This window comes from Teleopsis dalmanni, chromosome 2 (assembly GCF_002237135.1).
Source record: "Teleopsis dalmanni isolate 2A chromosome 2, ASM223713v2, whole genome shotgun sequence".
NCBI lineage: Eukaryota > Metazoa > Arthropoda > Insecta > Diptera > Diopsidae > Teleopsis > Teleopsis dalmanni.
The window spans coordinates 235082139-235108928 of record NC_051847.1 but is presented as its reverse complement, the minus strand read 5'-3'; the positions used below and the strand labels follow the sequence as shown (position 1 = coordinate 235108928).

Genomic DNA, 26790 nt, shown 5'->3' with positions numbered 1-26790 from the left:
ACGAATATATAATATGTTTATCAAACTTAGTTGAAGGATATTTTATGTTCTAGTTCAATTGGCGTAATTAAAAAATTATTATCTTTTTATTAAATTCAAATCAATCTATATGAATAAAAATCAATTTTCGTCCATGTGTTCTTTATAGATTTAAAATTTACTCAGTTCACTTGGCTTAAAATTTAACAATTCGTACATATACTTAATTAATATGGTATTTTAAGATTGATTTGCAACTCCAGACGTGGCAATAGAGTGCTCAGAAATGGTTTTATTCTTACTGAATTGAAAAAAAAGAGAAATGAATATACATAGTTCATCCAAATGTTTTTCTTTTACAATGCTGACTGCAAAAAAAATTTGAATAAATTTCTTTATTTTAGAGATAACATAGTGCATACGATAATGTAGAAATTGAATATAAAATAAAAATGAAAGTAAAAATAAAAACAAAAACTTTGACCATGATGTAGTTCGAAGATAAAAACTTCAGTTTTTAACGCTTAACCCTTCAATAACTGCAGCATCCTGTAGATTTTACTGTGAAATTCTTATACATACAGTTGGACATACATTGTTGCATTGAGCAATGTTATACGTTATTATAGATACATCAAAATGCAACTTAATTATATTGCGAGTATTTTTCGTTTTTCATTGAATGAAAATATCTGTGAGGAATGTAGTCCATTTTGTAATTAGTATAGCTTGAATGTTGGATGTAATTACTTTAGTCAATAATGTTGAGAATTTTCCTTTCCAAAATGTAATTTTGTATTCTCATTGTATATGAGATTTTATTTAATTTTATGTTACATATAATAAGAGAATATGCTTATCTACTTGAAATTACTATCATTAATAAATTTAATATAAACAGAAAACTTAATCGGGTTTCGTTATTATTGTTCGAGAAATTATATACTAATTATAATTAAAATAACTTATATATGTTTTCTGTTCTTTAAAAAATTATTTTGATTAATTTGTTTTGAGAGAACGAATATTCCAACCACTGCTAACTGAAATTAGTCTTTAATTAACTCAAAAATAATTTTGATTTACAGCCAAGCAAGCACAAAAAAGCACAACACCGTCATATGTCAGTACAGTGGAGTATACCACCTATTCGAAAAAGGAATACAAACCCACTAAATCAAATGCAAATACAACAAAAAAACAACATAAGAAATTAATTGCAAATGAAAATGATAAAATCCATCACAAAGCCAAACAGCAACATAAAAAGAGCAACAAAATGCTGCACATTGCAAAGAAACTAAAGAAAAAGTTACATCAACAGCAACAACAGCAAAAGTACAATGAACATGAATGTTTTATTGAGGAACAACAACAGAAACATCAGCAGCCACATGCGTTACAATATCAACAACATCAACAAAAGCAACAACTACAACAGCAGCAGCAACACAAACAGGAACAACATAGTCATGCGACAAGCAAAATTTTGAATTTTCCAGAAAATTTACCTTCGGTATTATATTATGATTACAAAACAGAGGAACACCAGCATCATCAACACCAGCATCACCAACAACATTTGAAACATCAACAGGAGCAACAACAAATTAGATATCAGCAAATGCACCAACAACAACAGCGACAACAACCACAACAGGAATATGAAGAACATATCAACAACTATGATGTAACTACATTATCGCCAGCATATCAGAGTACGAAAAATGACAATGCATTTGCTGAGATGGAAACTGACAGTGACATCCTACCGGAGCCTCCAACAAAGAAGCCTAAAATGACAGCAACCGCCACAACAACAACTACCAAAATGACAACTCAAACAACATCAATTAAAAGTAATTTTAATGTTTATCGTCCAAATGAAAGCATAAATCGAAATAATAATGACGATGTCGACTATCTGAAGGACGAACACAGAAGTTCTCGTAAATCTTTTTCAGAAGATGCCAACATGTCAGAGACAGTGGTGAGTCAAATAAGTAACCTTTCGTTTAAAATATACTTATAAAAATATTATTAAATATTATCAGGGATGATAAATCCAACGTATGTATGTATGAGTTTTGTTATTTTTAAACATTTTTAAATGTATTTCATTTTTTAAAGAAAAACAATAAATAATAGAAATAATGGTCCAAGACTACTAAATATGGGTGTTTGGCAATGCTCGAAACAGCTGTATGTTCAGAAAATTCAATTAATTAAAAATAATGTAAAAAAAATTTTTGTTGTTGTAGTTTACTACTTTTCGAAACCTCTCTACTAAATAAATTATGTTAAATGTTTTTAATTGGAAGTTGGAGAGAATTAAAATGAATTTCTACTTTAAATTTAAAAATTTTGGAATTTCAAGTCTATTCTAACATCAGAGTAATTTTTCAATAACCATAAAGTAGGATAAGACTTATAAAAAAGGATCCGTACCAAAGATATAAAAATACTAGATATGAATTGTGTGATGGAACAATTGTACCTATGGTAGAACTTGTGCATGACAATGAAAATTTATTTAACACTCGTTGGCATACACACGATATCTCATTACAGGTAGTAATCTATTTATTTGATAAGGTCCTCCTATATGGATCACTACATCAAATAAATCATTAATCGCATTTGTTGACGGAATAATAATCATTTGACAAATCCATAAGCTTGATCAGATACGACGTTAATTTAAGTATGCAGCAAATTAGTTCTTCTTTCAAATTTGACACAGTTCAAGTTTAATCCTTTCGAAATTAGTCCAGAAAAATAATACGTAGACAATGTAGTCATGGAAACATATAACAAGCCTACTGATAATATTATATATGATAATATCTAAAACAACTGTAAGGTCATCCAAAAATTAACTAAATCAACTTTTATAATATTTATTTAAATTTTTGAACTAATTCTCTTTTTTTTCTACTTTAATAGCAATAATCGAAAATAATTACCTTTACAGTTTATTATACACCAAATATTGAGTAGTGTTTTGTAATAGTGTTAGAAAAAATTTTTGTTTTGCCTTCGTTATGTTATAAGACAATATTTTTTTTTTAAAATAGTTTTATCTATTAACTCAGATATGATTTTTTTGATTGCTTAAAAAAATTAGCGTTTTAACTGAAATGCATTGTCACAATAAAAACTATATTACCTATTATTATTAGCTCCTTACTTCATTAGAAGTTTAAGGAGTCTACAAAAGTTTTCCACTGGTTTCGTCTCCTAGCTATTGTTCTCAACTCGTTAAACGATTTGCTCGTCTACTCATGCACTGTCCTTCTCATGATCATTGCTGGTCTGTCATTGGAGGGGGTTCCAAGAAAGTGCAGCATGCGCGATATCTTCATAAGACCTACGCTCTATTCACCTCTATTCACCGATAGAATACTCTCTAAGTAAGTAAAGCTCTCGGTGTCTGCGTGTGATGTCCATTGATTGTAAACGGAGTTGAGTTTTCGGTTTTTATACGTATTGCTTCAGTTTTACTGATGTTTATCTTCAAGCCATCCTTCGGCAATTCGTCTTGTAATTCATTAATTTTCGATTGCATTTGCTGATGTGAGTGCAAAAGCAGTACAATGTCGTATCGAACAATTCTAACACCCCATCGAGCACAACTATAAACAGTAGTGATGATAAAATGCAGAATGGTTTGACTCCAGTTACTGAAATGGTTGGTTCACTTGTTTTTCCATTATGCAGAACAGTGCAGTTCGTATCTTTATAGCTTTTCTTTATTATATTGATTATTTTTTGCGAGATACCAAGTCTCTGTAGCGCTGGCCACATCGTCTCTTTTTTGACTGAATCAAATGCCTTTTTATAATCGACAAAGACTGCATACACACACATATAACACACATGCTATTTATATTGTTATATTGTCTCATTTATTGGTTGAATAATGCGTTTAGATAGAAAACTATATAGTTCCATACAATAATCTAAATACCATATATACTTTACATGAAACATAACTACTTACAGAAACGGTTTACAATTTTCTTTCATTTCACATTTTTTATATTAAACTAAAAAAATTTAATATTGTGCATTTCATTATTATTGTATACAAATTGTACATTAAAATATTATCTCTTTATAATTTTTCCTCTTACGCAAACGAAAAAACAACAATGCACAATAAAAACATTCCCAAAATGTTTTGTTCCATAAACACAACAATACACTAAAATACACTGAAACATGTTAGAATATATTACTTTTGTTAAATGATCGCTAGTAAAATTCACTATCTTCGTGAATAGATCATTAAAAAGTTTACTACCTTTGTGAAAAAGACACTAATGTGGATATTTAATAATTTTACATGAGATGTCCGAAACAGTACACTATTTTAGTGTTTCGTACAGGTCGATTTAATTTGTAGTGTACTGCTCGCGGTTGCGTTCATCAACACAAACACTAAAAATTTCTTGTTGTGTTTTGGACATAAGCAGTACACTACGATAGTGTACTGTTTATTTTCGTTTACTGTTCAATAGAGTTTTTGTCAGAGAATGTATGAAAAATTTAATGATATTATTATTATTTCCTTTACAATTTCTCAAAATATTTAGCATCAATATATTTATATTTATATTTTTTTGTTTTTAAACAATTCATATGCAGTTTTACTAAAATATTGTAAATAATCGAAGTTTTTCCATATGATAGGACATACCTTTGAGGGATTTTTCCTTTTAAGGTTAAATTGCACGTAAAATTTTTTGTTTTCTTACAAATTCAATTAAAAATTTTTAAACAATAAAGTATGGAAGAAGCCACAAATTTCATTTGCCTAACGACTTTTGTATGAAGTTTTTTCTCTTAAGACACGAATAAGTCAAATAGTTTAAATGGTTTTGAGTTGAGTGTCAAGCAATTAAAACAAATTGCTAAACTTTTGCTGCACTTAACTTGTCTTCTTCTGCTAATGAAACCGAACTATAAAACTTCTAAGAATAATGTAACAGAATAAGAAATGTTGACCAGAGATACAATAGAAGAGATAATTAAATTGTCAACAATTGTGTGAACAAACTATAAAGATTAAAAGCTAAGATTCTGAAAAGGCAAAGGATACTTATGACATTGTTTTTTGCTTCCTTAATGCAAAAAATGTCCTCAGGCAGCCACAAATGCAAATGATGGTTAAAAAGTAAATGAGAGCTTAAATTCGTTAAGAAAGTGGAAGTAAGATAAATTGTGTAGATGTACATCCAATTGTGGAAGAAGTGTGTACATCCAAAGGCAGTATTAGCAAGGACATTGTGCAACAAATCAGACGATTTACGACACGAATAAATGAAAAAATGGTATGAGCAGGAAGATGACGTGAAATATCCTTTGTTTGTAGATAATTTTATTTGATAAGAGATAAAGCAGAAAGCCGCAATTTATGTAGGTTGTCTTATGTGCTTTGTATGAAATTATTTTTTTTCCTGTATATATGGTATGTTTGTATAGTTTTTATATGTCTGCATTAAAACTTTTATGTCTTACAATGAAGGCAAGGATATAAAATTATGTGTGAAATATAGAAGCAGCAAAATATTTTGTTAGTTTGCTGCTGTTTGTGTTAATATTTTCATTTCAAAATTAAAGAAAAAGGAATATTTGCTCGGAATAAAGCTGCTCCTTCAGGGAATATTATGTCTTGTAAATTCGCAACTTTCTTCACACTTTCTTCACAAAATGCAAATGAAAGTATATGCACTTGGGTTTCTAAGTTTTCCTTCTTTTATGTCCTTTGTTTTGTTTTACTTTAACTCATTTAATGAAAGGGTCTTCAGTTAAATCGTCTTGGGATGTTGTAAGTATGGCAAATTAACGGTTGACTTGTTTCATCACATGGGAATTAGTTGCGAGTGACTGACTGACTGTTACGATTTGGGTTATGCATTTATAAAGAAAGATGTTAAGGATGTGCTTTAGAAGAAGTTGTGAGTTCTAAGAATACATTTTTTTTCACTACTCTTAACAAGTTCACTTTCAAAAAGATTTTTAATTTTTTCATTAAACTAATTAACACGCTGGGGGTTACATTATGACAAACAGCTTAGTTAATATAAAATGTAAACCAGAGTTGTTATTAATAATTTAGACTAAATTCAAAACAATCTTGAATTGTAAAAAATAATTAACAGACAATTAAATTACGTTTTTAAATTGAAATGTGAATATCCTGCAAAGTTTTTTATAAGTATGTTATATTAAATCTGGAAGTCATTACTAAAGCAGTTACGGAACAATTTTTTTGGTTTAAAATAAGATAAGTCGCTCGTTCTGACTTAACTGCAGCTAAAGTTTTGAGGATGTGAAAAAAAAATGTGTATAAAACCTTATAGTCTTAGTAAATTGTGTTTGATTTGATTATGTATCATAATGTTAAAAAATTGGTGGTTATAGTTATGAACTCTAAACCGAATAAATCGCTAGACCACTAAGTGATATCGATCCATATCACATTTCTCTGTTGCACCTAAACTATGCGAAAAACTGCTTATAATGGAATTGCATTCAATTGGTGAACATAAAAAATTAATAGTACTTGTCAAAGGATAAAGGACTGTTTATAAAACAAAACTTGATATCACTAAAATAATTTGATAAGTTATCACATTCAATATTGAAGTAAGCATTTAACATAAAATAGAATAAGTATTTCTAGACTATCACGGACTTTCGATTAAGTGTGACACAAAGGGTTGTTTATAAAGCCCAACTGAAAATTACTAAAACGCTTTCGTTAGTTAATCACATCCAATCTTGAATTAAGATATTTCTCAGTTAAATACGAACATGCTTATTCGGACTTAAATGAAATTAATGCTGTTATACCGTAGTGAAGTATTATAAAACTTCAACTTTATCTAATTTATATATGTGATCTTTTTCAAAAACACGCAATATGGGCGTCTCCCTAAAACCTTAACAGATGATATGTTACTAATGAATGACTGATGAATCAATCTTAATAGTAGCAAATTAATTTATATGAACTTCATTTAGTTGAAAATTATACCAAGAGCTTAACTTATCTATAATATAGAGATATATTATATATACTTTAACCAAACGAAATATCGCCGTAAAGGAGCATATAAAACTCGACATGAAATTGTTTTCATTATATTTTTTCATAGATGGAAATTCTGCTTTATCAAAACAAAATACATGAAAACTGCATCAGAAAGTCTGACGCCTGTCTAGACACATGATATCCCACTTGAGGTTTTACCAGCTGCAAAGAAAAATTTTAAGCTATGTAAGAATTGTCTTCGCATAGTATGGTATGTAAGAACGGTAGATAAAGATTTAATCATCAATAGAATTATAAATAAAGTTTTAAAGAATTCTGTAGATTCCTTCCATAAGAAATCAAGACTTTGTAGTGTGGGGTTGGTATAATTTTTATTTAGAATATTGTTTCTTGTTATGATCCGCAATTATATTACTGTAACCGATATTGCATACACACATTTTATGGCTTTTTTTTTGGACTATTTTCTCTAATAATCGCAGGGAAAGCTTTTTGAATCGAAGATTTAATGCTGAAGAAATGCATTACATATGTTGCTAAATTTGTATTCGTAATATGATAGAATAGCTACAATGGTCATCGTTTCATTTGTCACCATATCCTATTCCATAATGTCTACACTACCATTGATTTCACCGTAAAATATCACAATTCCGGTCTAGCAATTCCTTTCAAATCAAGAAAGATTATATATATATGAATATTTTTATGATATATATTTAAATTTATATATATATATTTTTATTTATTTTCAAGTTATCGTGAAACAACTTTCTACGAAAGCTGATACACAGTCATAAAAATAATTTGAAAAAGTCAGTTATAGAGATATTGCTTTTACTTATGCTACTGTTACTTACCGATTTCTGTCTGGGTTCTCAATATATTCATACGTAGAGTTCCATATTATTAGTAGTATACAGGCGATGAGCTTGCATACTAAGAGTCAGACGTGCGGATGGACAAAAGTATTTCAAAGATAGTGTTATATTTCAATAGAAATGTTATTGATAAACTTTCGTATGATAGGCTTTCTAGTTTTATATGTTGATTACGGTTAGTTGGTAAGATAGACTGATTAAAAAAATTCTAATACTATCAATTGATTATAAAAAAATTTCGAAGCCAGAGATTGGAAAGATGCTTATAAAAGAAATGTAGATACATTTACAGTTTCACAGCATATTTGACTGCATCTCATACTAAATATTTTTTAATACATATATTTAATATATAAATATATGTATGCTGTATTATGTTTCCCCATAGTAAAATTTAGAAACTGTTTTTACTAAAGTAATTTCTTCTGTTGAAAAAAGTAATTCAAAATTATCTAAACTACTAAAATAAAGAATTAAGTTGTAATTCTTGTAAACTTGATTTTAATATACCAATTTTCCTACAAAACACCACATTTTAATTTCGAATTAATTACGGAATGAATTTCCTAATTTGCAGTTTGGTTTCTTGGTACATTTCAATGAACGTACTTTTGCTATTATCATTAAGTGGATTGTGTAGCCCAACTTTTACTGTCTCTGACCTTAATTAAGTGACAAAGATTGACGTTTCTACGTTACGCATTACGTAGAGCTTAGGGCTTTAGTTCAATTATTTTTGGGTAATTTAATTTTAATATTAGAACACAAAAATAAGACAAAAGAGTTACTGAGCCGTTGATACATGTAGAGCATTAAGAAGGACTCAAGTAAGCCAAATGGAAAAATTTGCATATTTGTTGGATTTTGTGTCTTTTTTCACTAAAAAGATTCAAGAAAAAGGAAAAAAATCGATGTGAATTTTTTCTTTGTCGTAACGAATAGAGCATAAAAACTTTTTGAAAGCATTTTGTTGTTTTTCTTACTAATTTGTTACTAAATGTTCCAGTGACCAGGCAACCCATTTCGGGTCTATTTATTCAAATTGAAATTTTTACAGCACTTTGATGATACTCTTTTAGTTATATTTTGTGTTAAACGATGTTGTAAGAGTTGGAAATTTATTTTATTTTACTTTTATACATATATATTTTATATGTTAGACATCCTATCATTTTAAAAGGATTTAACATAACGACATTTAAAAGGAATCCATTAAATTTGAACTGGTGGAAAATATTCTCTAGTTTCTTTGTAAAGTTACAAGTAAAATAATAAGTAAATTTAAAAGCAGTTATTCAAGATTTATTTATGAGTTTTTCAAATAAAAAGTTTTAATTAAATGAAAATTTTATTTTTTTTTTATTTGAACAGTATAGAAATTGAAATAAATTAAAAAAAGATATCACTTGTTTCCGTTAAGCTTATTATACTCTTCACACAAAAAAGTTTAAAGATAGTATAATAGCTTTGTCAAGGTTTTTGAAAAGTAATAAAGAAAATGTAGTAGATCCTATAAAGTATATATATTCTTGATCAAGTCCGAAAAATTTCATTGTTTTCGTAGATCCTATAAAGTATATATATTCTTGATCAAGTCCGAAAAATTTCATTGTTTTAGTTCAGTCCATATATTGTAATACTGACAGACAGGCAAACGGCGATCAAGGCACTGAACTTGCATCAGGTGACCTCAAGACTGGTGTTAGACTGCCTTAATAAGCTAAATCTGCTTAGCGAAATAAATCAGGTGTCGATTCTTTGGGTACCGAGACATACTGGCGTACACGGAAACGAATATTCGGACAAACTAGCCAGGAAAGGAGCAGCCACAACGATGATGGGGCCGGAACCTTTTTGTGAACCAGGAAATAGTACGTTCCTTTCTCTCATAGAAATAAAGGAGAACTAGAATAAAAAGGATTAGTGGGAGAATAATAAATCAGGATTAAAACAATCCAAATCACTTATTGGTACCTGTAACAATAAGAGATACCAGAATTGTATGAACCCATCAAACAAAAAAAATTAGAATCATCAGAATAAAACACCACAAAACTGGGTATACTTACGGATGCAAACTGTAAATTCTGTGAAGAGAATGAGGAGTCGGCCACACATGTATTGATAGAATGACCTACGGTAATGCACATACGGAATAGGCTCCTAAAGTAGGTTCTATACTACTTTTTATTGACGCAACAGGGTTTAAAGACCCTACTCTAAGCTCAGAAGGGGGCACAATAGACTCGATGGTCGTAGTGCCACATCCCCTAACAATAATAATAATAATAATAGTTTAGTCCATCACCCCGTCTATCCGTTTTTCGGTTTCCATTCAAACTCAATATCACTGCTTCTATCGTCTACATAAAAAACTATAAAGAGGTTGTTTTAGGTTTGGCAAGATTGCAGTAAAGCGTTAAAAGTAGCATGGTAAATCCCATAGGGTGTATATATTTTATTTTTGCTCATCCCAATGAGTTGAGTTCTTATAACCTTGGTTGCATATTTTTGAGCTATTCGAATCAAATTTTGAGAGTGGACCTTAATCATGCGTCGGCTTGACCGAAATTGGATTGCTATATTTTTTTAACATTTATATTAAAGAATGTAAATTTTTTCCACTCAAAAGTTAGTATAGAATGTATATGAGATAATACACAAAGTCTTATTTTTATCAGTTCAGATTTAAACATAACTGCCAATTGAGGCACATCTTCTTGTTAGGGAAAGGTGCCAATTGAGGCACATCTTCTTGTTAGGGAAAGGTTTTTATTTTACAGTATATGTACTTCATGTTTGTAACTTGAGCATAGTATATACAATACAACATGTGCAAAACAGATGGATTTACTTGGTTAAGATTTGGGTATAACTTTGAAGTAAGCCAGATATTAGGCAAAAAGTTTTTTGGAAAAGTATTTTTTATATTTTGAATGGATTAGGTTCTCATTTAAGCACTTGACTTGCTATACAAAAAATTAATTTTCTTTAAAATAATATCGATTTATTCAGAATTGGATGTAATCCCATAAATACATACTTCAGATACATCTTATGTTATGTTATGTGCAGTGCTGTCGACACCAAACGCTCCTATAACTTTAATAGGTATCGAAATATTAGTGTGTACACATTGCTTATAGCAGCTTCGATCAAAATTATTTTATATTATTTAATCTTATAATTTATTATATATATGTTATTGCGTATATAATATCATTCAAACGAAAGGGTATTTATATTATTTATTTTAATGTAGAGACAATTTTAATTAATTGAACAAAATAATTGGTACATAAACTTTTTTTTGACCATTTATGTGAAATGGATTTAAATTGTATACTAAAGGAGAAAATAAGTTATCTGGGCACAAATTGCCAGAACAAAGAAGAACTGAATGCCATCATTCAATTTTTATATCTTTGTGTATGAACAAATGGAGATATAAACTGTAGGTTTGTGAGACTTCCTGAATGGTCAAGAAGGACAGTATCGATGGTTTTAACAAAAATATGTATAAATTTGTTTCTCTCCTCTCCTTGGAAACTTTAAGGGTATCGCATAGTTCTAGTCTCTGAGTGTTATTTTTGAAATATGTATTAACAAGCGCTTTCTTCACTCCACCAAACCTAATTTATACCAATGCGTCATAGTTAGTTTGTTGAAACAAAAAGATTTCAACAACATCAGAATTCAAACAAAATATAATATTCATTTAATATAATTAATGATGAAATCACAAAAAGTGTGCATTGTGGTTATTTAATGCATTACGAAAGAAAATATCAATATGTCATTGAGACTTAGTACATCAAATGGGATAGTATTCAAAAAATTATTTTCTAATATTCATTAAAAGACTGCTATTGATGTTTTGTCACAATTGAATAAAATATTAATTAATTAGAAGTCTGAGTCTGTTGTATGCTCACCACTAAGTAGAAACTTTTGTTACGTTAAAAATCATAATAGATAAGGTCTCATTCCATATGTCTCGCTTTTAACTTAAAGAGTTCCATTGGAAATTTTAGAGGATAAGTAAATATCTTTCCTTTAAGTATTGCGAAAAGATTTTTAAGAGCTCATTGTACTCTGCATTTGATATAAGAATTTAAATTTTATTTTTTCATATCTATCCTGAAGGCAACTTAGAACTGTTTTACCTTCTTATTTCACTTATATTTTACTTTTCCTTTTATTCTTTTGTATTTCAAAGTGAAAACCTACTGCATTGTTACTGTCAATATATTAAAAATTCAGCAACTTAAAGCAAAGCTCTACAAAATCCTAACATGGCATTTTGACAACTTAACTGAAAGTTTTATGAAAATTTTATGAATGCCTTCTGTTTCGAGTTTTGTTTGAAGTACATATAAAGTAGCTCGAGAATTCTGGTGTAAGAAGAAAATTATTTTGAAATGTGCTCAGCTGAAAATGTAGTAAATAATTAATAATGTGAATATAACTAAAATTTATATTCAGTAAATTGTAGACGTGCTATAATTTATGGAAGTACAATACAAAAAGAGATGACGGGAACACGAACAAACTTGTTCTTATGGAAACGATTAATATTGAAGCTACATTATTACGAATTTTGTAAATAAAAAGAATGAAAAAAGTATCGCGATAAGATTTTTATGATTATATTACCACTGAAATGACACCAATTCCGCTAAGCACAATACAGCAATAAGGGAAACTATTAACTTTATACTTTTGACAGGCCTCCTGTGATAAAATAATACATTAATTTTTTACTGTGAGCATATGTACAGAATACATAAATTTTTTTGGACATCTCTAAACTGAGTAGATGCGTTACTCACATTTATTTGTCGTAAGATCGAATTTGACTTAAGAACGAATTTGACGTAAGAAAGTAAAGATTATTCAATTGGTTGAAAAGTTTTGAAAGCAAAAATAAAATAGTATTAATTTTATAATAAAATTAGTATTTTTATTCAAAATTGTCTCCTGCAAATTCAATATATTTATTTCCAACGTTACTTTAATAACTTTCTTTAATAACAATCTCTGTCTTAATACGACGAAAAACGGTTTTCAGAAGTGAACTGTTTCAAATTTCTGAAGAGGTAAAAGACGGAGTGAGTCAGATCTGGAAAAAACATTGGGTGTTTAAGCAATTGGTACTTTAATTCGTTAAATTTGGCATCGTCAAAATACTTGTTTGAACCTGATCATTGTTTTGATGAAACATTACTTTTTTCTCTTGTAAGCCGGGTTTTTTTGTAATTAGTTTTTATTTAAGTGGTCGCAATAACAATCAAAATTAATTGTTTTGCGTTTTTCAAGAAAATCAATCAATAAAACTCTTTCTACATTCCAGAAAACTGATACAATAACCTTTTTCTGAGATTTTTCTGAGTACATCCGTTTTGGAGCTGAACAACCAGTCTCAGTCCACTTAAACGTTCTTGTTTTGATTTAGGATCACGATTTATGATGGTAGATCCAAGACTCACTTATACTTATAAAACAATGAACAAAATCAGTTTCATTCTGTTCAAAATGCTGCAGATTACACTGAGACATTTGTTTTTGATTTAGTTTTTGTTGAATTGTCAACGAATATGGCACTAACTAATTAGTTAAATACATAAGTAATTATTCTTTTAAAGTATGGACTACTCGTTTGTCCGGAATGCTTATGATATCAGCAATTTTGTGCTTAGTTAACTTGGATCACTACGAATAATGCCGTAGAGTTTCGCAATGATTTCTCGTGTTGTTGCATTTTTTGGATGCCTACTACGTGGTTCATCTTCAACGCTTGTACACCTACGTGTAAACTCTAAAACCTATCGATGCATAGTAATAAATGAAGAAGTAGATTGTTTAACCACATTGATTAATCTTCTAAAATAAAGAACAAAATATTTTGAATTGTGACAAAATCACCGACACGTCAGCTTCAAATGGCTTGTGAAAAAGACTGCATTGACAGATTGAAATAAACATCTGAGAGTATTCTAATGAAACACAAAATGTCAAAATTTTAATTCATCTACTGGTTAATAGGTGTAGTTTTCAAAACTTTTCAGCCAATCTGAAATTTGAGTTGAATATTATACACAGTACTTTTATTGTGTTTATTACAGTATTTTTTAGAGTAGATAGTGGGGTTTTAAGCTATTTTTGATCAAATGGAATATGTTCTATTAATACCATACTACTACTATATGAGTAGTTGATTACTACTAACGCCTTTTGCTTTATAACCTTGATACATAAATATAATATAAACATACATACTTTACTTTTACTACTAGTATAAGCGGGCTAATTGGTCATTTAAATAGGAACTATAATTTATTATTTAGATTAAAACAAATTATATTTTATTGAAGTACTATTTTAATATTTCGACTCTCTTCGATAGTCATCTTCTATCATCTTCTATTCTACTATATTTTTACTAAGCCCAGAAGCTTTATTGTATTAAGATTATAAAAGTATATCAATGTAACTACTAACCTTCAATTATTTTCAATTTCTTCAATAAAGGTAAATTTTTATATAATGCTAAAAATATAAATATTTGAAAAGTATTTTTTTTCGTGCTGAAAACACATAACAATCTTTAAAACTTGCCTTAAAAGAGATAAAGTTAAACATCTCGAATTTAACCTTCTTTAGACTCATCTGTTCTGTCCATGTAGTCTTATGAAGTCAAGTGTATTTCATAACAATGTAGAAAGGCAAACAATATAAAAAGTGTAAACCTTTCATCCTATATACTTGGATTCATAACAACGTATTGGCAAAGTGAAAACTAAATGTTCAAGGATATAAAGGCCAATGCATATGTGTTTAAGAGCAAAGAAGCTTATGACCTTTTTTGCAGTGTTTTGTTAAGGGTACGAAACAAAAGCAATTGCACTAAAGTAGATAGGTCTAACAACGCCCACATCCTTTTGACTTGTGTGCACTACTGTGGATAAGACCAGGCAGACATGTATGTACACAGTAACGGATAATGTTGTGTCAATTTTCCTCCTTTAATCGCCATAAATCCTACAATGCACTTAAGAGTAAAAATGTGTGGAATACATAGAAAAGTGTAAATTTGCATAAAAAAGTCTTTAAACAAATTCATTTTCTAATGCATTTCGATTATATTTTATGCCTTTTATGTCTTTTTTGCACTTTCACACTTCGAGTATCTCAAGGTTTTTTGAATTCTATTTTTACAGAGGAATCTGCTTAAGCGCATCTGTTAATATATATCAATAACTGATAGACTTTGTAATTTGCATTTGAAAGAAATTTTATTGTTTTAATGCACCAACAATGCATAATACTTGATTGTATTTGACATTTGAATTTTTTGATATCAATTGATCTTTATTCACTTTAAGGCAATATTTTGGCAGAATATATTTTTCATAATTTTACAAACTATATTGGCGACACTTTTTTGCTATGTGCTTTAAGATTGGTTAAATCACGTCATGAAAGTCAGTCTCGTAATACACATAGATCTGGTAGTCTGTTCTGTTGTATATTAAGACTCTTAAGCTTTAAAACACCTTCGAAGCTACAACAAGGAATTTTATTTTTTACTTGAAGAGATCTTACAACTGACTAACACCTACTAGAGAGTAACTCCCAGGTTGGTAAAATCTACGATACATTTTAGATTAGATTTGAAGCAGTTTCTTTATCTACCTCACAGCTGCAGATAGGAGGGCAATATTCAATCACTTACTACATTTTCCTAACAGACTGTGATCTATCCAGTAAGTTTACCTTAAGACTAAAATCTTTTCGCATCACCTCAATGAGGTCATTCGATTTAATTTCCATTTAAGACAGCTCCTCATAGTAAAAGATGTTTGCATATCATTGATTATAATCTTCTTAAGTAATCCTACAGGGAATAATTCCAGAATTAGTTACGTGCTGGTTAATATGTTATTAGTATGTTTCAAATATTATTCAAAAGAACTCAATGTGAATCTGAAATTCAAAAAATTTTTCACTCATGAATGTGTTAGTTATAAGACTATAACTTGTGTTCATAAGAGTATAATATATTTACAAATGGATTTGACAAGTTGAACAAGTAGTTAAAAAAGCTTCTAAGAGTAAGAAAGTTTTTGCCATTATTGTTTTCAAATTAATGTAAAATTACGAAACCTTTATGACTTATTGGTCAAAATTCACAATTTCCGCAGCAAATCGTTTTCTACAAAGATTGGGTATACGTTACGAAATTCTGAGATTGTCTCACAAAGAGTAACATAAAAACTATTTAGTATTTCTTTAAGTAAATTTTTTAAAATATTGTTAATATTCTCAGAAATATAACATATAAAACTGAATTCCATTGTGAAGTAAGCCTTTCAATTGTAAATCACTAAATTGGTCGAAACTCATCACAATGAGTTTCGACCAATCAACTCAGCCAGTTTATCAACGAAGAAGCTTTCATCTGTTTAGTATAAGTGACCTCAAATCTCGACTACAATAAGTATATCCCTTTAAGCCAGTAGTTAAAAGTAAAAACAATTATTTGACTGAGTTGATTGGTTAATTATTAAGTTAATTGGTCATGACAAACATAAGTCGCTCTTCGCCACGTCAGCTAGCCTCCACTAGCCAGCCCGATCAGTGGCTTGTAGTCGCCAGTTGGTCTCATAGTTCTTTTACTGAAGATGCGGGCGTCTCCTATCGCGTTTTCCAAGGTGATTTCCATCACCTTTCTAACTGGAGCATTTTTTCCATTCGCACGATATGACCAAACCAGCGCAGCCACTAAATTTGTATGTATTTAACTATTTAAATATAACAATATAGCTCATACCGCTTATCGTTCCATCTAATTCGGTACTAATGGCCCACGTTTAGTGGACCACTGATTTCGAAGAATATTTTTCTCGAATGTTTCCAAGGCCTTTTCATCACTGTTGGTAGTTGTCCAAATTTCTGTATCATATAGCAGGACAGATATTTTCAGAAACCTGTTAAGCGTGGTTTTTGTTTGTCAAGACAGGACTATTTCATAATAGCCTACTTTGTCCAAAGCAACATTTGTTGGTAAACGTGATTCTTCGTTGATTTTGTAGGCTGACATCATTTGATTACTTCACATTTTTGTTATTGTAGAACGAGTTGGTTAGTTATAGGTATGTTAGGACATGTTGTTGATTCCAACGTTACTTAACGTTATTTAAAACGTTACTTAAAACATTTTCCATATATTTATTATTCAGTTAAAATAACATATCATATCAATCGATCATTCCACAAGAATAAAGAAGTTTAACCTTCTATTTTTCGTTAAGTATAGACTTTTTCTTTGAAAGGAGCTGTTTCTTTTTTTTTAAACATAATTATTTTTTTTAAAACGAATTGGTACTTTAAATATTTCAAAACAGATTATTTTCTAAAAAGAGAAAAGTAGTTGGATTTTTCTTTCTTAAACGTTAGCTATTTTCTTCCTTTCTTTTTTTTTCTTAAAAAAGAAAAGTTGGTATTGGTACTGCTTTTGTTTCTTATACAGAAAGTAATATCTTCTATGTTTTGTATCAAAGATAGATTAACTTGCTCTAAAATCCCCTGGTGCATTCAATGTCTTTCTATATTTACTTACTAAAATTAAAATCTTAACTATATTTGTTGTACATATATTGAGATAGATACATCATCTAATCCACCTGCTTAAAGAATTTTGATGTTAAATATTAAAATTTGTTGACAAGTTTTAGAAAGTTATATCTCTTCTATTCGCATTTTGAAACCATGAAATTAAAAAACTGCTGAAAACTAATTCATTAATTCACAACCAAATCGGTAACAAAGTAATTAGCTGCGATGGAGTAATTAGTTGCCGTTGCACTAATTTTGTAAAATCAGACTAAAAATATTTGAAATAACTTTTTGCTTGTTCATTTAAATTTTAAAGTCCGAAACTTTCTAAATACCAAACTCGAGAGCAAATTGTTGTTGTAGTTTTATGAAATTTACCAAAAACCAACAAACTGAATATTTTAGTTTACGGCGCGTAATAGAGGACGAACGGAGTGAAAGCGTTTCCTCCTTAAACAGATTTCCAGTACACACCAGAACGTAACAGATTTCGACTGCCCAACATGGTTTCACACTTTGTTGTTGAGTGAATTTTCGCCATTCACCGACGGTTTTGTGTTTTCAGAGAGGAGGCAGACTGTTTGGTTCATGGTTCAGATGTAATTAAGTGATGCAGATTTGTTGTTGGCAGATGGATGTATGGCGTATTTGCCCCTTGCATATTTAAATAATTCCAAAAAAAAGAAATATAAAAAAAAAATTAAAAATAAATAAAAATAAAAACATAAAGCACATAGCTCTGCAGTTTGTATGAGAGAAGAACCGAACCAAAAACTGGTGACCCATATTTTGAGAAATTCGCAAAGTATTTCTTTTGCTCGGAATTTGCTTTGAGTTTAATTTTTTGCTCTGCTGATTAAAATTAAACAAAAAAAAATAAAAGAACTGGTCGTAAATTTTAAATAAAATTGAATGTTGAATTCAATTAATTTAATGTTCTTTAAATAAATGAATGGTTTCGGCCTTCAGAAGTCGGTTATCAAGATTTGTGCGTTAGTTTTTAGAATATTATTTAAATTAAATTCTATTAAAAAACAATTAAAAAATATCAGAAATTTTTTTTTAATTATTTCAGTAATTTTTTTTATAACTTTTCTGAAAATTTTAAATTAATTTTCATTATACAATACAATTCAATCTCATACTTTTTTTTATATATTAAATTTCGTATGTATTATTCATGAATCTTTTTTTTTTACAGAAAAGAGTCGATGCAGACCTCTTCAATAACGAAAATAATTATGAAAAGAAGTCAAATGATAATACAGAAGCTCACAATAATAACAATGATAATTACAATAACAACAAAAGTCACGAGGAGCAGGATGATGCCTTTCATCGTTGGCTTACTTCCACTGAAAAAAATAAAAAACCTGGAAAACAAATCAGTGATGCGGATGTCAATAGCAACTATGACAATGATGAAACAACAGTTTTTGATTTAACAGACACGTCGGATAATAATAATCTGAATGAAAAAGACATATCAGCAAATAGGAAAACATATGAGACCGCAGAAATGCCTCAAACAAAAAATGCGGAAAATGGATTTTTTCGCAGCTCCTTCAATGATTACAGTAGTGAATTCAATGGGAGTGTCGTAAATATTGACATTTTGCTAACAGCAGCAGATGACCCACAACATTCGCAAACAATGCAAAAACAAAAGGATGAACAGCAACAACAATTGGTATTGCCAAATGATGAGGAAGTGCAGAAGGAGTCGATAATTGTGGAAGCGGATTTAATATCGAATCCGACCAGTGCAAAAACATTGCCAACTATTCCAAATACAATACAAGCAACTGTAGTAAGCAACAACAACAGCAAGCACTTACCCACAATGCCAACAGTCTTCTCTGCAATGGCAACAGTTATAGCGACAACAGAGAATATTGCGGATTTCGCAAACAAACTTAATTCGGTGACAGTGACAACGACAAGTAATCTTACAACAACAACAACACTAAGCCCCGATAGAAAATGTAATGTAATGGGTAAGTCGAGGATTGATTATTTTTACAGAGATTTTCAATATTGCGAAATAGGTTTTGAATATTTTATTGTTTATAAAAATAAATGCATAAATGACAATCACAATGAACATTTTAAACTCAATCATAACTAAAAGAATATTCTGAAGTTGACTTTTTATGCTAGCATTTATCTACATATATATAACTATTTGCATTTTATATTATAACAATTTCTCAATAGTTTCAATAAAAATAATTCTAAATATTAAATTTTTAAATTCATTTGTCTACTATTAAAACGTGTTAATAGTACTAAGTAAATTTTCAAACTTTATATGTAAATAACACAAGTAAATAAACCGAGTTGTATAAACTCTTCAAACAACATCTATGAAGAATCTTGCTCACCTGGTGACCTCAGAGAATATTCAATATCGATCTATGGGCTCATATTACAGCACCAAATCGGCTACATCGATAGACTAGAGCAACTGAAGAAATTCAGAAATAAGGTTGGATAGGTGCACCCTAATAAGACCAAATAAATGTATTACCCGTCAAGTATTGAACTAGAATCCGCAATATTCTAGATAATTCACTACAGCAGCTATAACTTGGTGAAGCAGAGTTCGTACATTGATGTTTGGTAATACTTCATGGAATTACACCTTTATCTACTCATATGTATAATAAAGTTTAATTTAAATCCATAACAGAGGCTCTTTGCTACACTTGGGAGGAAAAAATTCCATATAAGTAGAGCTTCACTAATAAGTAAATTAATTTACAATCTCTACCCCCAAAATATAGATGTAGATAGCTCACATTATAATTTTAGATATTAAATATCTGATAAGCATTCAACTCTTAAAGATAAGTCATATTTTTCAGTTTTGCTTAAAAGCAAATAGCATTCGCACAATTTTGCAGTGCTTCAGGTTATAACTTATGAGATCCAAGGAGAGCATATATGTAGGTCACTCACCCTACACTCGCTATATTAAACAGAGATTCGTTGCTTATTATTTACGTTTTCTATCAATAAAACATATATTATTTATTACTCTTAAAAAAAGTGATATGTTATCCTATTATAATGAAACAAAATGTCATTAATTCAGTGTAGTAAGATTATATATAAAAGTTATTCAAATAGAGAATATAACTATAATAAGTTAGACTATCTTTAATATAATATACGTCACAATACCAATGAGTAATTGTTCCATAAAGCTGCCTCAGAGTCGAATTAGAACATAAAATAAGTCCAGACCACATCATCTCTTAACATTTATTGGTATCATCTCTCAAAACATTAACTTTTACTATTAAATTCAAAAGAGTTAACTATTGATTGCAATAGGATTTTGAAGATAATAAATCTATATATCAATAGTAAAGAAATGAAAAGTTAGAAACATATGAAAAGTTGGATTATTTTTAATTTTGTATCTGCTGCAGTTTCCAATAGCTTTAGTCCGTAAGTCCAGTTGGAATTTAAGACAGTATAATATATATCTTATTTTCAAGTGACAATTTGATATTTTGATTGTGGTGTCAAAATGAGTTCCGTAGTTTGAAGCTTGAAGCTTGATCAATATATTTTTGAATGCAATTGAATCAATTTTTGCCTCTTTGAAGTTGGAACTTCCGAAACCAGGGGTATTGGTTGTCTCAACAACCAGTTCGGGTATAAAAACCCGCTCTCCATGCATTGTTTTCTTAATGTTTCTGAATAAGAAGAAGTCATATAATGTTGAGTGCTGAAAAATTTTTTTGTTTGAGCTGATGTGTGGAAGGTCACATTGTTGTGGTGGAGGATAATTCTCTTTCGACAGTTGGTTGTCCTCAATTCTCTGAAAACTTTCAGAAAACAAATGAGTATAAGTATCATATGACACTCAATCAGGTATATGTATATAGGCAATGGTCACAATTGTTGATTTAGAAATTCAAATATTGTGGTGCAAAAATGGTTAATTTTTATTTTAATATTATTCTGTTCGAATGCAATGAAGTCGCTGCACCAAACGATTCAAGAATTATAAAATTGTTGATTAATAGTTTAGACGGGTCGAATAGACTTTTCATGGGCAATATCTCTGGAATCATTAACGCAAATATATATAGTCTTTACTTTTGGCATATTCAAATGATAGTTTTTGGGTTTTATCCCATCTTTTGGTATTTTTGACAGTTGAAATTATGGTTAAAGGGGTACTTATAAACAATTTGAGGTACGCCGATGATACAGTGCTTATTGCCGACTGAATAGAGGGCTTACAGAACCTTTTAGACGCTGTTGCATTAAAGTGCAGAGCTTAAAAATTAAATATAGCTTAAAATTAAATTGCAGTAAAACCAATATATAGTGGTGAGTAAACGACCCAATTCTGGAGGAAGATTAACAGTATTTGGTTCTGCCATAAAAAGAACCGATATGTACAACTACTTGGGAGGGCAGCTTAATGAGCAATGGGATAATAGTAAAGAATTTTGTGTCCGATTTGAAAAAGCAAGGTCTTCTTTTATTAAGATGAAAAACTTGCTGTGCACACGAGAGCTGTTATTACCGCTCAGAATAAGAATGCTGCGATGCTATAAATTCTCTATACTCCTCTACGGGACAGAGGCGTAGACGCTGTCTGTTGCATCGATGAATAAACTCGAGGCTTTTGAAATGTGGTGCTATCGACGTATGCTGAATATAAGCTGGACAGAAAAAATTATAATTATACAGTGGTACTTCGGCGTGTCAACAAAGAGACAGAAATATTAGAGACAGTAAAACTCCGTAAGTTAAAGTTTTTTAGTTATATGCTGATGCATCCGGAAAATTACAGACTATTGAAATTAATCATTGAAGGCAGAATAGAAAGCAGACGTGGCCCTGGAAGACCAAAAATATCATGGCAGAAGAATTTACGTCAATGGTATAATAAAAGTACAAGATCATTTTTTCGAGAAGCTGTAGATAAAGTCAAAATAGCAATCATGTTAGTCAACGTTCGAAGCGGACAAGACACCTAGAAGAAGAGGAAGAGTTTTTCCGCTTTATCTGTAATCTATCGGTAATCTAATCGGTAATTCAATCGGTCTGCGATACTTTGGTTGGATGTTGAAGAATCGATCTAAAAAAGCTACTGCAAACAGTAGTAGCTTTTTTAGTAGTAGGAAGTAGCAAGTTTCGAGTACAAGTTTCGAGTACAATTAAAGTTTTCCTTATTTGGTTTAACATGTATATATCTCTTCTTGAGAATACTTAGTTTAATTTACATATAAATATAATTAATTCTTATGACGTGTGTGTGAAAAGTTTTGCATCTAACATAGAAAAGAATGTTTTTAAATTTCTTAATTGGGTCTCCTTTAAGTTGGTTTCTAACATTTCAAAAGTTTAATATTCATGTTTAAAATTATAATAAATGTAACTAAATACATTCTATCTTTAATAGAAAAGTGTATTAAATATTTCTTTTTGTTTTTTTTACATTTCTGCATAAAATTCTCTAACACCATTTGAAATTAATTTATGGTTTTTTACTTTTCAAAGGTAGTTTAATTTTAATACTTTAAAGCTTTTATTAAGTGTTTTTATTAAATTATTTGCTTGCCCTAGGAATTATGTTACAGGAAATAGTACTTAAATAATTTAGAAGACGTAAAATGTTTTTGAAATGTTAATTTTCTGCAAATTAAATTAAAATCTATTGCCAGCATTTAAAGGCACAAGATACATAAAGACACATAAATCAAAATTTTACTGAGACAATTTGGCTGAGTTTCTTAATTTCATTTCAGGAAATAAATTTCTTAAACTTAAACTTTAATGGTCGTTTTAAGGATACTTTATCTAAGTGAAAACACAGTGGAATACTTTAATATAAGAGTCGAGAGTGAATCGTCCTCCCACAGGAATATTTAAAACTGAAATCAATGTAGATGGTGTTCGTGTTTTTATGAAGAGGAAATTCGTTTTAGGAGGAGGATAAAAATTTGCATTTTTTATGTTGGCAATTAAAAAAAAAGTTGTTAATATCAAATGAATATATTTAAATAGGGGAAAATGTTTTCCTTACAAATAGTAACAAATTAAATGCTTTAAAAAATAAATAAAGTAGAGTAAACTCCTGCGGTTATTTATTCCAAGAAATATTGTATAATTTAATACAGAGAATAATTTTTGAGTTACTAATTGGTATTTGTAAGCACAACTTTAAGGAGAGTAAAATAAAGTTTTTACCAAATATGCTAAATTTCTTTAATTTCTATTAAAGTAAAATCCAGTATCGATTTGAACAAATATTTAATAAATTTGTAAAATAAAAGCTTAAAAATAATTTATGCATATTTATTCATATAATTTGTGTATGAACATGATTAAATATATATGCTTATATATATTGTATTCAGCTTTATATTTCTTCCAAGTTTCAAGTACCTTATAAGTACTTCTTATAAGAGTCCTCAATGGACTGCAGTGCTTTTTTTCATAAACATAGTAAGGAGTCATTAAATGGTGCTTAGATTTTCTCTACTTTAAAGTCAATTTCTTTTTATAGACTTTTATTTATTTTTATTTTCAACCTAGGGCGCGTATATGTGTTAAGATTTGGTAAATATATTTAAGTTCCTACTAAGCACTTTCCTAATATTTTTAGCAAAAGTTATTCATTTTTGGTCTGAGGAATTGTAGCGTTACTTTGCGAAAAAATTGGCTTTAGGCTGTGAAAGTTAACATGGGCCTACATATGTACTATGTACGCCATAATAAAGTCATAATGTGTTAACCGTCATTTTCTCTTATCAACACAACAACACACACTTAAATGTGCTCAAGAGATTTAGTAGGAAGGTTTTGTTTTTTTTTTTGTTTTGCAGTGTACATTTTTGCCTTCTTTCAAACTTTCTACATATATATTCACATTATGAGGTCGTAGGTATTTTCCTTCTTTTCTCATATATTTTTTTTGATATTCATTACCATAATAAGCTTTTCATATTTACTTTTTGTATTGCACATCATTGACATCATTTGCGTATATTTTCATTTACTTTTAAGAAGGTCAAAATGTTCTTTGAAGTCCTTTATTTACTGTAAGGATAATAATGTGGTAATGTGACATATAAAGTGAGCTTTGATACAAAAGAGCACACATTTGACCCTATTAATGTGATCTATTGATTCTTTTGATAATCTAGTTTTCTTCGGTTGGAAATTCGTTTAACAGTTCATTAAGCAATTTTGTTTTTGTATGCTTGTTCTTTTTTTTGTGTTCATTGATAAAGTTTATGAGATTAGATATGTGTTCAGAGTTGCTGAAATATTAAAATGAGGTGAAGTTTTAGATAAATGTCTATTTTTATATTTTCACCTTGGAAGGATAATATGTGATATTAAAAAAATGTTTCAAAAATACTTAAATTAAATCAAATTATGCAGAAAGTGCGCTTACTAATGTAAATTTGTTAAATTGTTGTTGATATTTACTACAAATTAATACAATATTGGACTAAGAATCTAATATATTTTGAGGCCTTATTTTTCAAATATTTTAAATACAGAAAGTTAAAAGTATAATCTTCTTTACTGTATACTACTGATACAGCATCTGATTACAAAAGTAATACATTTTAAGTTTATTTTATGCATCTCAAAATTTATTTATAAATTAATTTAGTTTCCAAAGCTTTAAATTAACCTATTAGTGCTGACGATTTTATCTTTAGAATATTATAAATACAAGAAGTTAAAAGCTACTATATTTTAAATATAGTAATGTAATATTTAACAATACTATTTAATACACGGTTATACATGGCGATTGAAGTGTTACCAACTCCTCACAGATATATCTGTCAAACTGATATTGCCAACTACGTAAAACTCATGCGAATGGTAGCTATATATATTGTTTGGTAGCTACCACAAGCATTTGCTTAGCATTTAAGTTTCATAGAACATAAGTTATTCGAAATGATATTTAAATGAAGTAGTGTGACCAGCTATTATTCGTAAGGTCAAGCAAAGTGAGCTCAAGTCAATAAAATGTTTGTGTATCGTACCATAAATCGTACGATACACAGCGTTGCCAAACTTTATCGTCCGGTTCGGAAAATGAGGACCCGGCTTAAACAAAATTTACGTTGTAGTGTGCTCAAACAGCCAAAGAACTGAAAATATCCAACCGAGCATCCGACGTATATTCCAAAATGATGGTAAAGTTCAAATAAAAGCCTTACAAGTTCCAAAGGGCACAATATCTTACACGAATGCAACAAAAAGTTAGACTCGAAAAGGCAAAGGAGTTATTACGAATTTCCAAAATTCCTCCTTTAGCAGTTCATAAATGCTCAAAACTGATCGTGTGCACTTAACTAAACGCATTGCTGAAAATTTGAAACTAAGAATGGCCACCCAAAGTAATTTTCCATTTCAAGTAATGGTATGGGCAGCTGTGACCGTCGATGGACGCGCTGTAATTATTTTCATTAAACTCAATGTGACCTATTATTAGGAAAATGTTTTGGGAGTTGCTTTAGAGTCGTAGGCATGCAAATATTTCGGTCGTAGACCATGGAGGTTCTAACAATATTTTGCACCGGTCTCGGTCTCATAAAGCTGGTATGAATCAATAGTCGTTAAAAATTTACATAAAGTCTGCACTTCATTTTGTCCACATAGTGGCTCCGTTGGACTATTTCATTTGGGCCATTTTGGAGAGCAAGATGAGGACTAAAAATTTTTCAATAAAAATGCTATTGTTCAGGAATGGGTTAAGATACTGAAAGATCACATTCCTGAAGCATGCAACTCATTTGTTTAACCGGTTGAAGGTTATAGTCAAGGTGAAGGCAAGAGGTGGACACAGTTTGGTAAAGATTTTTGTAATTTGAGTTCATAAAAAATAACTTCACATGGTGCACTTGTGCTGTATGGTGAATACATAAAAACTTCTCAACCTAGTTTCGTCAATTTCTTCCGAATCGTCAAAAATGTGTGTAGTTTGAAAGTGTGACACAAGTGACGAATTAGACCACTAAATTATGGCCTAATATATTACTTTTAAACATGCGTATGTTTGATAGAATCGGACTAGTTTTGCCATATATATAGTTGCCTACCTCATCTACCATCAAAAAACCTGGGATACTTTTTCTATTTCACGCAAATTATTTTCATATTTTCATATATATTCTATTCCAAATAAATTCAAATATTCGTGTCCGTTGATTATTTCCAATATGAAATAATACAAATGATATGCTCAAG

The 26790-nt window shown here is 29.6% G+C and overlaps 1 protein-coding gene across 1 annotated transcript in view; it reads left to right on the top strand.

The window, feature by feature from the left end:
• LOC119681913 (putative mediator of RNA polymerase II transcription subunit 26) overlaps positions 1-26790 on the top strand; it is a gene marked incomplete at its 5' end in the record, with an annotated part of 49495 nt that overhangs the window by 13966 nt on the left and 8739 nt on the right. The window contains 2 exon segments of the mRNA XM_038095222.1: positions 1068-1969; positions 18743-19538. Coding sequence (XP_037951150.1) covers positions 1068-1969; positions 18743-19538 — 1698 coding nt within the window.